The 13,745-nt window shown below is 38.6% G+C and overlaps 1 protein-coding gene across 6 annotated transcripts in view; it reads right to left on the bottom strand.

Moving 5' to 3' along the window:
* ZDBF2 (zinc finger DBF-type containing 2) overlaps nucleotides 1-13,745 on the bottom strand; it is a 32,195-nt gene that overhangs the window by 7,374 nt on the left and 11,076 nt on the right. For 2 of the 6 annotated variants that reach the window (XM_043505634.1, XM_043505635.1), the window contains exons 3-7: nucleotides 13,000-13,051; nucleotides 12,725-12,802; nucleotides 12,383-12,434; nucleotides 6,369-6,474; nucleotides 4,298-4,425 (exon numbers count right to left, since the gene is read on the bottom strand). In XM_043505634.1, coding sequence (XP_043361569.1) covers nucleotides 4,298-4,425; nucleotides 6,369-6,474; nucleotides 12,383-12,434; nucleotides 12,725-12,802; nucleotides 13,000-13,051 — 416 coding nt within the window. The remainder of the gene's footprint in view (nucleotides 1-4,297; nucleotides 4,426-6,368; nucleotides 6,475-12,382; nucleotides 12,435-12,724; nucleotides 12,803-12,999; nucleotides 13,052-13,745) is intronic. The other 4 variants (XM_038422238.2, XM_043505636.1, XM_043505637.1 and 1 more) reach the window with 3 other exon arrangements.

The raw sequence follows: 13,745 nt of genomic DNA, 5'->3' as shown, positions 1-13,745 counted from the left end.
ATACACGTGTGCACACACAGACTGCACAAGTAATAAATAAATGCAATTTTTCAGACAGAAACATTCAAGGGTTGTAAATATAAACAAAGTGTTATATGCAGTATGTCAATATCATTTCTTTATTTTGAACTATCCCTTTATACACGAGGAAAACAATTTCAAACCACAAATTAATGCTCTACAGCACTGGAACATCAACTGTTTAGAGAGTACTGTGGAATGTTACAGATTTGTGACAGCATCCCACAGTATAGCGATTAATGCACTGTCTCTTTGAAAGAAAACACTGTCAATAGTGTAGAACATTCTTCAGAAATATTCTTCCTTCCATAAATGCAGCATGTAGGAAAATCATAATGGCTAAAACAGAGTCATAAAACACTTTCACTATCTTCTTATAAATAATATATATCAGATGCCGGGTGAAATACTATTTTAGACTTCACTCATTAGGGTGACCTACTCACTGATTCTGGGTTGTTACACATGAATGATGTACTTACACTAACACATAAAAGATGTTTGTTTCACCCCAGGAGTTGATTATTATGGAACTACTGGTAATGGCTTCATAGTTAAGGCTCAGTCAGTATACTGGCTGAGGTTGGCCATTAAATTGCAAAATTACAATTTACAGGTCTTATCTTTAGAGCTTTGTGCATATACAACATTTGTATCCGCTTCTGATCCGCAAACATGGTCTGCGGATATAAAGCAGATATCCGAATCAGTTGCTCAAGGGGAACATGACACATCTAGTTAATGTGTTATGCGTGTGTTTGTGTGTGTGTTCGTTGATTCATGCATGTCTCTATATTATACACATACACAAACGCTTTGTAACACATCTAAATGTGTCATGTTCCTCTCTAGGGGAACAGACAGTACACATTATATACAAAATGTGCACTGTCTGAATTAGTGTGTGTATATGTGCATACACGTCTGTATATTATTGACCTATATTACATTAAAAAAATTACAAGGAAGGAAAGAAAGAGAAAGTAAACCAATATGGCTAAACAACAAGGTTCAAGAGGGTATTTGAGCCAAAAAGAAATCCTTCAAAATTTGTAAATCTAATCCTAGTGAAGACAACAAACGGGAACAGTAGGCAAAAAACGAGAAAGAAATTAAAAGGGACAAAAGGATTTTGAAGAGCAAATAGCTGAAGATGTAAAAATAAACAAGAGAGTCTTAGTATATCAGAAGCTGGAAGCCTGCAGAAGAATAGGTGGCATGAAAGGCCAAGTCCGAGGAGGGAGGAAGTTGGTTTAAGTTTATGCTTTTAGTTTGGGATTTTGTTGGAGGATTCCAGGGGAGGGTGAATACAGTGAGGCTGTGGGGAGAAGGCCTGCTAAAAGGTTATGATAGGAAGAAGCCCAGGGAAATAGCAGGCATAGATATGAATAGACAGATCTTGCCTGCTCACTACAGGATCCCTGGTCTGGAACCCAGAAATGGGTGGGCTTGGGTTTCCTTACTAGCCACCAGGGGAAGGTGGTGTGAAGCGGCCTTAATATAAGGGGATAAAGATAGTCAAAACCCTGAGTCTAGAGAACACAAGGCCTACAGGGCTCAGAGTCAAAGCCAAAGATCTTTTGTAAGAGCACGGGACTGTTTATTTGTGGGACACTTATCTCAGAAGGGGTGGATTTGAACGTGACCTGGCTGGAGGGCTGAATTACAAGGAAAGAGACGATCATCAACAGGGGCCGCCAGATGGGGAACAAGTCTGCTATGCTACATGCAGCTGTGGGGAGCACGCCAAATGTTGAGTACACTCTTTCACAATTCACAAGACTAGAGAGGACTGAAAGGAGCTTCAAGAGAGACTTAAACTAAGTGAATGGGCACCACAACGACAGATGGAGTTCAATTTTGATAAATGCAAGGTCATGCAAATCGGAGGGGAAAAAATTAAACTACTCATACAACATATAAGATTCTAAATGAACTTTATCAGCTCAGAAAAGGAACCGCAGCATCACCGTAGACAGCTCAATGAAGACCTCTACTTAACACACAGCTGTAGTCAAACAAAGCTAAGATGTTAGGATGCATATGAAATGGGATGAAGTATAATACAGAAAATATTAATGCTGTTATATAAATCAATGATACTGCCTCATCTGGATCACTGATACTGGTGACCCCATCACAAAAAGGACGTTGCAGAATTCAATAGGGTTCTAAGGATGACTGAGGACATGAAAACCTCATATGAAAAGAGACTGAAAATGGCTCAAGAACAAGGGGATAGAAAATGAAAATAAAGGGCAGGAAATTAAAAATGATAAAACAACACATATTTATGACAGTGGAATTCACTGCCCTGAAAACACTTAGCCCAAGATCATAGAAAAATTCAAAAGAGGATTGGATGTTTGTATGAATATTGAGAATTCCTAGAATTATTATAATTAATGACAAAATTTCAGGGCTTAAGTAAAAAGATGGTTTGTATAGCTATCATCCTTGGAAACTCATCCTAGGATCCGAAAGTTATGTTGGGGTCTTCCTTCTCACATATCATCATCAGTAGTACAAGTTCTGCAAGCCAAATCACACCCCAGACATATCCATGCAACCACATTATTTTCACACTGTGCTTTCAATGTTGCCTAGACACATTCAATGTGTTTACTGGGTTTCCACGGGTGTAACTGACTGGAACTTTGCAAACAATTTGGTTGATTTTAAAGAATATATCCACCTCACTCTCTGATCTGAAAGTTAAGAATCTGCCATTTTTACACAGTCCCTTTGAAGAGCACAATTGTACTTAAAGCAATTACTTATTTCTTTTTCGGGTCACTGCACCCACACCATCTATATTTGGGGCTGTGTTTTTCCACAGCCACTCAATTAATTTTTCCATTATTTCTCCCATCCCACTCTGTTTCTACAACTTAATGGGATCTGCTTCTTTCTACCAAGTACATTTTGTTCCCCAAATGTACTAATCTTGCATTTTCATCAGCTCATCAAAACATGTCCATTCGGGTGTTGCCTCAAAGTTCTTCACATATTTTCTTCATGAGAAAATGGGAAGCATTTTCAAACTCAAACAAGAACTAGTACTTTTTATTTATGCTGATGTGTGCAGTCCCAATTAATTTGACAAGGACATGCCTGAAAGATTGTTCTGCCATATCCTCTTCTAATATCAACTTGACCAATTCCTGACAAGACAGACTGACTCCCTACCAGCTCAGTTCTAGCACTTCATCTGAATGTATTATTTGGGGACATACAACTTTCTCTACAAAAGAAAGTTGTCTTGAGGAAGAGCAGAGAGATTGGCGTTAAGGTGCTGGCTCTCTGGAACGTAGAAAGGTGGGTGTTAAGTTACAATATTATTGATGTTCTTATACTGTGCCCAACACTGTGGTATCTGAGTGCCTACTGAAGACAATCAGGAGTGAAGCCTGCTTGGTTTCCTTTCAGCTGGACAGTCTGATAATCTTACACAAAATACCTTATAATTAAGGTTGTTCTAGCAATTTACGCACGCACGCACACACAAAAGAACAGTACTATACAAAACCTAAGCATTAAGAAATATTGAAGAAGCCAGTTAGGATTGTTTATGTAAATATCCCATTACCCTTACAGTTCATACATTCAGGTAACACTGACATGTAAAAATTCAGTTTATATAATCCACAAATTATCTTAATCATAATCAAAAAGGCATACGTCTGAACTCTTTCAACAAATGCATCAAAAATTTACTGTCAGTCTAGTATGTATACAGTTGATGTACACGAGATAAGGGTTTGTAAGTGTGTGATCTGTTAGTTTAATATGGTGATTGTTTTCATTTAATGTCATGCCCAGATGCTACCATGATGATTACATTAAAATAATTAAATAAAGTGATAAAACAGAAAGATCTGAAATAAGTGCAAAGGGAATACCTAAAATACTAGCCACGTCTATTCCTTCTTTGTAAATAGTCTTTTCTTTTAAAGTTGCTTCAGTGTGGCAGTTCCTACCTTAAAATTGGCAAAATGTAGTTGAAGTTTTGTATTTCTACAGCTATCCCTCCCTTGGGGGGAGGGATAGCTCAGTGGTTTGAGCATTGGTCTGCTAAACCCAGGATTGTGAATTCAATCCTTGAGGGGGCCATTTAGGGATCTGGGGCAAAAATTGGGGATTGGTCCTGCTTTGAGCAGGGGGTTGGACTAGATGACCTCCTGAGGTCCCTTCCAACCCGGATATTCTATGATTTTATGCTGAACCCTATATGCATTATACCAACACATAGATAAAAACAAACTGTATAGTATACCTGTTGTCATGGTATCTGTGGGGATGATGTTGCAGAACATCTTGCAGGAAACGCTCCATCAGGGGGGTGGTACCTGTGCGATTCCTGCAGTACATGGTGAAATGTCTGTGCTGGGAACTGAAAACATGCTGAAAAGACAGAAAACACATCACTAGCTTGGTATCCTGACCGACTCAGGGATCTATCCAGAAAGGTGGCTTTCATCTTCTAAGTTTCAAATTCTCCATGTTGCAATGAAAAATGTTGAAAAACAATTTTTCCTCCTCTTCTAGACCTTAAGGACCTGATTCAGGAAGGTACTTCAGCATGTGCCTAACTTTAAAGCCAATGGGTAGTCATTAGGACTACTCATGCACTCGAAGTTGGGCATGTATTAAGCATCTTGAAGAACTGAAGCATAATTAACAGCTTCCAACAACATGCATACATCTTACAGCATCTGTTGTGCTTGGTACATAGTCTCTACAAATGATGATGGGAAAAATAACTTCTTAACTTCAGATGTTCAGGAAATATAAACCCAGAACCCAACGGGAACACACCTTTAAATTATCTGTACCCCAAAACAGAGGCAGATGAAGACCAAACAGATTCCTGCTATTTGATTATCATTGGCCCACAAGACAACAAACACTTTCAGACCATGGTAGAGTTAAAGAATAGGGGAAAAAAAAATATCAAATACTCATGTCCTTAGGATATGCAATGCCGTTTATATATTGAACATATTCATACTGCTAACTCATATTACATAGTGATCCTAGGAAAGAAGACATTTCCCTTGAAAAAGCTTTATAGGTGCAAAACAAAGCAGCCTGTAAGCTTAGCAACACAGGCTGCAGAGAACAATCACCTCTCTGCTCCACTCTTTGCACTCGGCTCCCCATTAACCACAGAGCTTAGTTCAAGGTCTCTGTCTTTGTCTGGAAGAGTTACCTGACAGATGACCTTTCACTCTACAACTGTGACAGCTATGCTCCACATAATGACACTGTCTACCAACAGTGCATGACTGTATCACAGGAGCAGGACCAAGACTATGGAACCCAAGGTCACAAAAGAATGGCCACAGGTTTCATCGCTTTCAGAAGTAAATTCACAACTCATTTCTTTCACTTAGCTTTTCTTCAGTCAGTTTCTCTCTCTCTCTCTCACACACACACACATTTTAAAATCCCACAAACTAATCAAATAACTTCTCCTACAGCCTAAGGAAGAAAGAAAAAAAAAAACCCCCCAGAGAAATGGATATTTCTATTTTTAAAAATCTGGGAGATGCTTAGATACTAAGGTAACTGGAGCCTAAATAGCACATAATATGATAGATTCCTATGATGTAACTACCCATGAGAGAAAAAGCTATCAAAATGGTTATGTTCCATTCAGTATTGACTTTAAAAAAAGATGCTCAATATTAGAGATTGACATAGTTGAACAAGCTGGTCAGGCAACACTACTGAGAGCCTGTTATTTCAACCATCTCTTAATATAGGATGCGATGATGTGAGAATTAGAGAGATGAAAAACAGATGCAGTGGGGGCAAAAGATCTATCTGGATTTAAGATTAAACTCGATAAATTTATGGAGGAGATGGTCTGATGGGATAACATGATTTTGGTAATTAATTGATCTTTAAATATTCATGGTAAATAGGCCTAATGGCCTGTGATGGGATGTTAGATGGGGTGGGATCTGAGTTACCCAGGAAAGAATTTTCTGTAGTATCTGGCTGGTGAATCTTACCCATATGCTCAAGGTTTAGCTGATCGCCATATCTGGGGGTTGGGAAGGAATTTTCCTCCAGGGCAGATTGGAAGAGGCCCTGGAGGATTTTTCGCCTCTCTGTAGCATGGGGCACAGGTCACTTGCTGGAGGATTCTCTGCTCCTTGAAGTCTTTAAATCACGATTTGAGGACTTCAATAGCTCAGACATAGGTGAGAGGCTTTATGCAGGAGTGGGTGGGTGAGATTCTGTGGCCTGCGTTGTGCAGGAGATCGGACTAGATGATCATAATGGTCCCTTCTGACCTTAGCATCTATGAATTTCCTACTCTGCTGCAAATGTCTTACCTGTTCAAGATTGCTGTAGTGCACGTGGCAGCAGTTGCAATAGCCTTGTCTATTTTGCACACTGGATAAACCAGGTCCAGCCTGCTCTGGCTCTCGTATGTTTACACTGACAGAAGAAAAGTTTACTGATATTACTAGTAGTTTTCAGTGAGAAAAATCAGACTTATAAATGTATTATATTTCAGGTGTTTAAAAAAACATTAAGACTTATACTATCAAAAATGTATTCTTTTTCATATTCAAGCATAATCGTTTACATGGGTTCATGGTGCTGAGCTTAAAATCCACTCATGCTGCTGAAGTTTATCCTGAATACCATATGCAAACCTAAAAAGAAAGCCAGTCATGTATAGCAAGAATTCACCATACTCTCTCAAGCACTCATGATATTATGCATACAATTTAAAAAAAAAAAAAAAAAAGACTCTTCCCTCAGAATACTGCAGGGAAGTTTTGCAAAAAGAATGCAGGGGCTACAGAAATTACCAAAGCACTCTTCCTGCCTTGAAGAACTTATATAACCGTGCAGATTTCGGAGGGATCCACACGTGTTTACAACACGTTTATAGTCATAACCCCACTATTTATAGATGGTATTGGCCAGAGATAATTATCAAAATTTAAGAAATAAAGATGAGAGATTAAATCATCACCCAAAAATAACTATGAAATGTAACTTGAAATGTAAGTGCTGAATGCTCTCAGGTCACAAAAGATGTTTTTAATAAATACATTTTTAATGAAGCAGATTAAATCAATTCCTGAATATTTTCCACTGTATAAATGTCAAGAAAGTTGATATGATTTAGATTTATATGTCAAAATGACTGCCATGCTGTGGGAAGTGAAAACCATACTTCTCTTGAAGAGTAGGAACACTCTGAGGAGAAAAAAAAAAAAAAATCAAACGAATGCACAGGATGTAGCTGTGTGGGAGCATGAAAAAAATGAAGAAACTATGTCTAAAATTAATTCTGTGTTGAATACCATCTTGCCACTGCAATTTGTGAATATTTGCATTTCACTTTTAATCTGCAGAAGTGCCATCAAGCACCTTCTAAAGACTTAAAAAAGAAGTCAGGAGAGAGGACAAGGAAGAGAAGGGGAGAAAATGTGGAAAGAAGGGAAGAATGAAGAGAAAGAATGAAGAAGAGGAAAGGACAGTGTCCACCAGACAAAAATCTCGAATTATATGTGGTCCACGCTATAAAAAAGTTTGAGAAGCCTTGGCTTAGGGAGTTAAATAATAGCAGAGAGAGAAATCAAGAGATAACAGAAGTGGGGAAAGATACATTTTCAGAAGAGATTGAAATGAGATGGAGAATTGATGAAGAAAAGCAATATCAGAACACGGGTGCAGCCAGCAGCTGCAGAGGAGGGGTTCTGACGGTGAGAGTGGCAAGAATGTGCAGCAAGACATGGAGGCAGCCAGTTCAGAGGGGAATAAAAAGACATGGTCCCATAAGATAGGCTGCAGTGAGCCCTGGAAGGATTTTAATTAAAAGGAAGACAATTTTGATCTGAATTGTACAATGAATGGGAAGCCAATGGAGTTGTTTAAGGCGTGTAAGAAAATAACGCAAGAATGGCCATACTAGGTCAGACCAATGGCCCACCTAGCCTAGTATGCTGTCTTCTGACAGTGGCCAGTGCCAAAGAAAACAAACAGTATAGGGCAATTTTGAGAGATCCATCCCCTGTAATCTAGTCCCAACTTCTGGCAGATGAAGTTCTTAGGGAACCCTGGGGCATAGAGTTGCACCCCTGACCATCTTGGCTAATAGCCATTGATGGACCTATCCTCTATGAACCTGTCTAATTCTTTTTTTGAATCCAGTTACACTTTTGGCCTTCACAACAACCCCTGCCAACAAGTTCCACAAGTTGACAGAGTTGTGTGAGGAAGTATTTTCTTTTGTTTTAAACCTGCTACATGTTAACTTCATTGGGTGACCCATAGTTCTTGTGTCATCTGAAAGAGTAAATAACACTTCACTATTCAGTTTCTCCATACCATTCATGATTTTATAGACCAGTATCATATCTCCACTTAGCTGTCTCTCTTCTAAGATGAAAAATCTCATTCTTTTTAATCTCCCTTAATATGGAAGCTGTTCCATGCTCCTAATAAATTTTGTTGCCCTTCTCTGCACCTTGAGCAATTCTAATATATCTTTTCTAAGACTGAGTGACCCGAACTGCATGCAGTATTCAAGGTGTGGGCGTACCATAAATTTATATACTGGCATTATGATATTTTCTGTCTTATTATCTATCAATTACTTTCCTAACGGCTCCTAACATTCTGTTAACTTTTTTCACTGCTTCTGTAAATTGAGCAGATGTTTACATAAAATTATCCATTATGACTCCAAGATCTCTTTCTTGAGTGGTAACAGGTAATTTAGAAAACATTGTTTTATATGTATAATTGGGATTATGTTTTCTAATATGCATTACTTTCACTTATCAACATTGAATTTTATCTGCCCTTTTGTTACACAGTGACCAATTTTGTGTGATCCCTTTGTAAATCTTTGCAGTCAGCTTTGGACTTATCTTGAGTAATTCTGTACCTCACTTTTCACCTCTTTTTCCAGATAATTTATGAATATGTTGAACAGCACAAGTCCCAGTACAGATCCTTGGGGGACACAGCTACTTACCTCTCTCCATTGTGAAGACTGACCATTTATTTCTACCGTTTGTCTCCTATCTTTTAACCTGTTACTGATCCATCAGAAGATGCTCCCTCTTATCGCATGGCTGCTTACTTTGCTTAAGAGCTTTTGGTGAGGGACCTTCTCAAAGGCTTTCTGAAAGTCCAAGTACACTATATCCACTGGATCAGCTTTGTCCAAATGCTTGTTGACAACCTCAAAGAATTCTAATAGATTGGTAAGGCGTGCTTTCCCTTTACAAAAGCCATGTTGACTCTTCACCAACACATCATATTTATCTATATATCTGATAATTCTGTTCTTTACTACAGCTTCAAACAATTTGCCTGGTACTGATGTTCAGCTTACCAGCCCATAATCGCCAGGACGACCTCTAGAACCTTTTAAAAAAAAATTTGTTACATTAGATATCCACCAGTCTTTTGGTGCAGAGGCTGATTTAAGAAATAGGTTACATACCACAGTTAGTAGTTCTGAAATTTTATATTTGAGTTCATTCAGAACTCTTGGGTGAATATCATCTGGTCCTGATAACTTATTACTTTTAAATTTATCAAATTTGTTCCTAAAATCCCTCTATCGACACCTCAGCCTGGGGCAGTTTCTTGGATATATCACCTAAAAAGAATGGCTTAGCTATGGGGATCTCCCCCACATCCTCTATAGCGAAGAGGGGTGCAAAGAAATCATTTAGCTTCTCTGCAACGGCTTTGTCTTCCTTGAGTGCTCCTTTAGCACCTCGTCCAGTAATTCCATTGACTGTTTGGCAGGCTTCCAGCTTCTGATACACTCAAACAAAAATTCACTGTTACTTTTTGTCTCTTTAGCTAGTCACTCTTCAAGTTCTTTCTCGGCCTGCCTTAGAATAATTTTACACTTTCCTTGCCAGAGTTTATACTCCTTTCTATTTTCCTCGCTAGGATCTGACATTCAATTTTCAAAAAGCTATCTTTTTTGCCTCTAACCGCCTCTTTTCCTCTGCTGTTTAGCCATGATTGCATTTTTGATCCTCCTACTGTTATCTGTGGTATATATTTAGTCTGAGCTCTATTATGGTGTTTTTAAATATTCGCCATGCAGTTTGCAAGCATTTCACCCTTGAGACTGCTCATTTAATTTCCATTGAACTAGCTTCTTTATTTTTGTGTAGTCCCCCTTTTTGAAGTTAAATGCCACCTTGGTGGCGTTTTTTGGCATTTCCCCCTCCTACACAGATGTTTAATTTAATTACAAAACAGTCACTATTACCGAGTGGTTCAGCTATATTTACCTCTTGACCAGATCCTGTGCACCACTTAGGAGTAAATCAATAATTGCCTTTCCCCTTGTGGGTTCTAGGACAAGTTGCTCCAAGAAGCAGTCATTAATGGTCGTAGAAATTTTATCTCTGTATTCCTTTCTGAGATGACATATACCCAGTCAATATGAGGAGAGTCGAAATCCCCCATTATTGTGTTTTCTGCCTTTGTAGCCTCTCTAATCTCCCTCGGCATTTCACAATCACTGTCATCATCCTGGTCAGGTGGTCGGTAGTATGGTCCTACTGCTATTGTTCAAGCATGGAATTGCTATTTATAGAGATTTTATGGTAGTTTAATTCATTTAAGATTTTTACTTTATTTGAATTTATGCCTTATATCACATAAAGTGCCACTCCTCCACCAGCACAACTTACTCTGACATTCCTAAATATTTCGTACCCTGATTTTACCATGTCCCATTGTTCATTCTCATTCCATCAAGTTTCTGTGATGCTTTTTCTTTTAATATTCTTTTAATGCCAGGCATACTAGTTCATCCATCCTAGTTTTCAGCTTCTAGCATATGTATATAAACACTTGTACATGTTGTCAATATTCAGTTGCTTGCCTTCATTTGTTATATTTAAATGGGACTCTTATGTTTGACTGTTCCTCACTTGCTCCTACCTGTACTTTACCCAACTTCTTTCCTATCCTCTTTACTAGTACACAGAGTTTCTCCTTTAATAAACTCATCCATTACAGATTTCTCTGCCTGAACCACATGCTCCTCTGCACCTGTCAGCTTCCCCCCAGTCCTTAGTTTAAAAAAACCCTCTTTTAAATTTTACACTCCAGCAACCTGGTTCCATTTTGGTTTAGGTGGAGCCCATCCTGCCTGCACAGGCTCCTCCTTTACCAAAAGGTTCCCCAGTTCCTAATAAACCTAAAACCTGCCTCCATACATCATCATTTCATCCACACATTGAGACTCTCAAGTCCTGCCTGTCTTTCTGGCCCTGTGCGTGGAACTGGAAGCATTACAGAGCATGCTATCAAAGAGGTCCTGGACCTTACTCTCTTACCTAGAAGTTTAAATTTGGCCTACAAGAGCTCTCCCCAACCTTTCCCTATGTCACTAGTACCTACATTTACCATGACCACATGCTAGAGAAAAGCAGCTGGATTTGGGGAGGCCACAGAGAAGGAAATAACAAATTCAAGCAAAAGAAAATGAAGGCCTGGATAAGAATTTTTTTAAGCACTGTAGTCGAGGTAATGATATGCACAGGTAGCCCTGCAGAAGAAGTGACAGAGAGATCTACAGACCTGAGATATACAGGAACAGAGAGCACAGAGTCAGCAATGACGCAACAGTTTTGAACAGAGGAGACAGATGGAAGGTCTGAGCTGAAAATGGAGACGGAAGAGATGCAGCTGGACTTGAGAATTAAACTGAAAAGGAGAATAGAGAGGAGGAGAGGGACTGAGAGCAGAAAATGATTGCAAAAGCTAGGGATGAGGGGGGAAAAAGAGCAAGGGAGACAAAAGTAGCAGCAAAAAAGATAGATATTTTTAACTTCAGAAATGAAACAAACTCCATCCCAGAAATATCAACATTTCTATATAAAATTCTTATTAGAAAGTACTTAAAAAAAAAATCAAGAATCTTTTTAATGTAGCCACAGATAAATGCCATCAGAAACCATGGCCAGTCTACATGATTATTTTTTAATAAAAAGAGAGGGTAACAGGAATTGAAGTCACATTTAAACCTTCTGCTAATCTTGAAACACGACTTTGGGCTACTTGGCTGCTGGGTTTTTTTCAGGTTCTCTGGAAGTCTAAAGCCAAAAATGAAATTTGCTGACCTTTAATCTCACTGCTGATATTAATGAGGGCTCAAAGGGCACGACTGCAATGTACATGTTTAATGATACCTATACACAGGATAAAGAGACCATTAACACTACAGTTGAAAATATTGCATCATCGATTGTATGGAGTCAAATTTAATGTCAAAAGCTAGATTCTCCCTAGTTTATTTAGTGTAAGCAATACAGTTTGATGCTAATTATATAATCTAACTCACCTGCTACTGCTCTCCTGTTGTAGGGATCCTTCAATACCTCGTCTTTCTATACCTATTTAAAAAGAAAAAGAAAAAAGCAAAGATAAAAAAACCACGCAGAAGAAATCAAAACTGCTCATTGTTACCACTGCACTAAGTTGTCAGTGTCAAAAATAATGTGTTTTATAGGACAAAAGTAGAATTGATTGAATTTAGGTAAAACTTGCATTTATATACAATCAGTCACCCCCAAAGAGCTGCATAAACTATAAGCCTTATCTTTTTACAGTTGACATCATTGGGAATTTTTCTATTGACTTAATTGGGACTGAGGTTAGGCCCTGTATGCTGAAATCACTTCACCTGTCACCATAATGCAGTCACTTCTCGGGTAAAACGCAGCAGGTGTTGAACAGTTCACTATAAAACAATTCATTGCACCTAAAAAGAAGTTGAATTAATAATTTAAAAAGGTCTTTCTTCTATCCTTGACATCTAGGATTCTATGAATTTAGAACAGGAATTGACAAACTACTAACCCAACTGAAACAAGGGGAAATGACATATTTTTACAGTTAAAATAGATGCTTTTTTTGTGTTTTGAAGGTCAATATTTTTGTTTTAATAATTTTGCTTACCTTGCGCTGAAGAAGCAGAGGCTTCATCAGTTGGCTCGCTCCTATCAAACATCTATAAACCAAAACAAAAACGATTGAAAATAAATATGAAAAGCATAGTCTTGGCTTTTACCCCATTCTCAATGTCAGCATTGCTGAGCCCCAAGAAAATGACATCACTGTGAAAACACAATACTGTTTCAGATAAGGATTATAATTTAATCTCAACTGAATCATAGAATCATAGACTATCAGGGTTGGAAGGGACCCCAGAAGGTCATCTAGTCCAACCCCCTGCTCAAAGCAGGACCAAGTCCCAGTTAAATCATCCTAGCCAGGGCTTTGTCAAGCCTGACCTTAAAAACCTCTAAGGAAGGAGATTCTACCACCTCCCTAGGTAACGCATTCCAGTGTTTCACCACCCTCTTAGTGAAAAAGTTTTTCCTAATATCCAATCTAAACCTCCCCCATTGCAACTTGAGACCATTACTCCTCGTTCTGTCATCTACCATTGAGAACAGTCTAGAGCCATCCTTTTTGAAACCCCCTTTCAGGTAGTTGAAAGCAGCTATCAAATCCCCCCTCATTCTTCTCTTCTGCAGACTAAACAATCCCAGCTCCCTCAGCCTCTCCTCATAAGTCATGTGCTCTAGACCCCTAATCATTTTTGTTGCCCTTCGCTGTACTCTTTCCAATTTATCCACATCCTTCTTGTAGTGTGGGGCCCAAAACTGGACACAGTACTCCAGATGAGGCCTCACCAGTGT

Source organism: Dermochelys coriacea, chromosome 11, assembly GCF_009764565.3.
Source record: "Dermochelys coriacea isolate rDerCor1 chromosome 11, rDerCor1.pri.v4, whole genome shotgun sequence".
In the NCBI taxonomy this organism is placed as follows: domain Eukaryota; kingdom Metazoa; phylum Chordata; order Testudines; family Dermochelyidae; genus Dermochelys; species Dermochelys coriacea.
The sequence above is the reverse complement of the archived record's forward strand: the minus strand, read 5'-3'. Positions and strand labels throughout refer to the sequence as shown.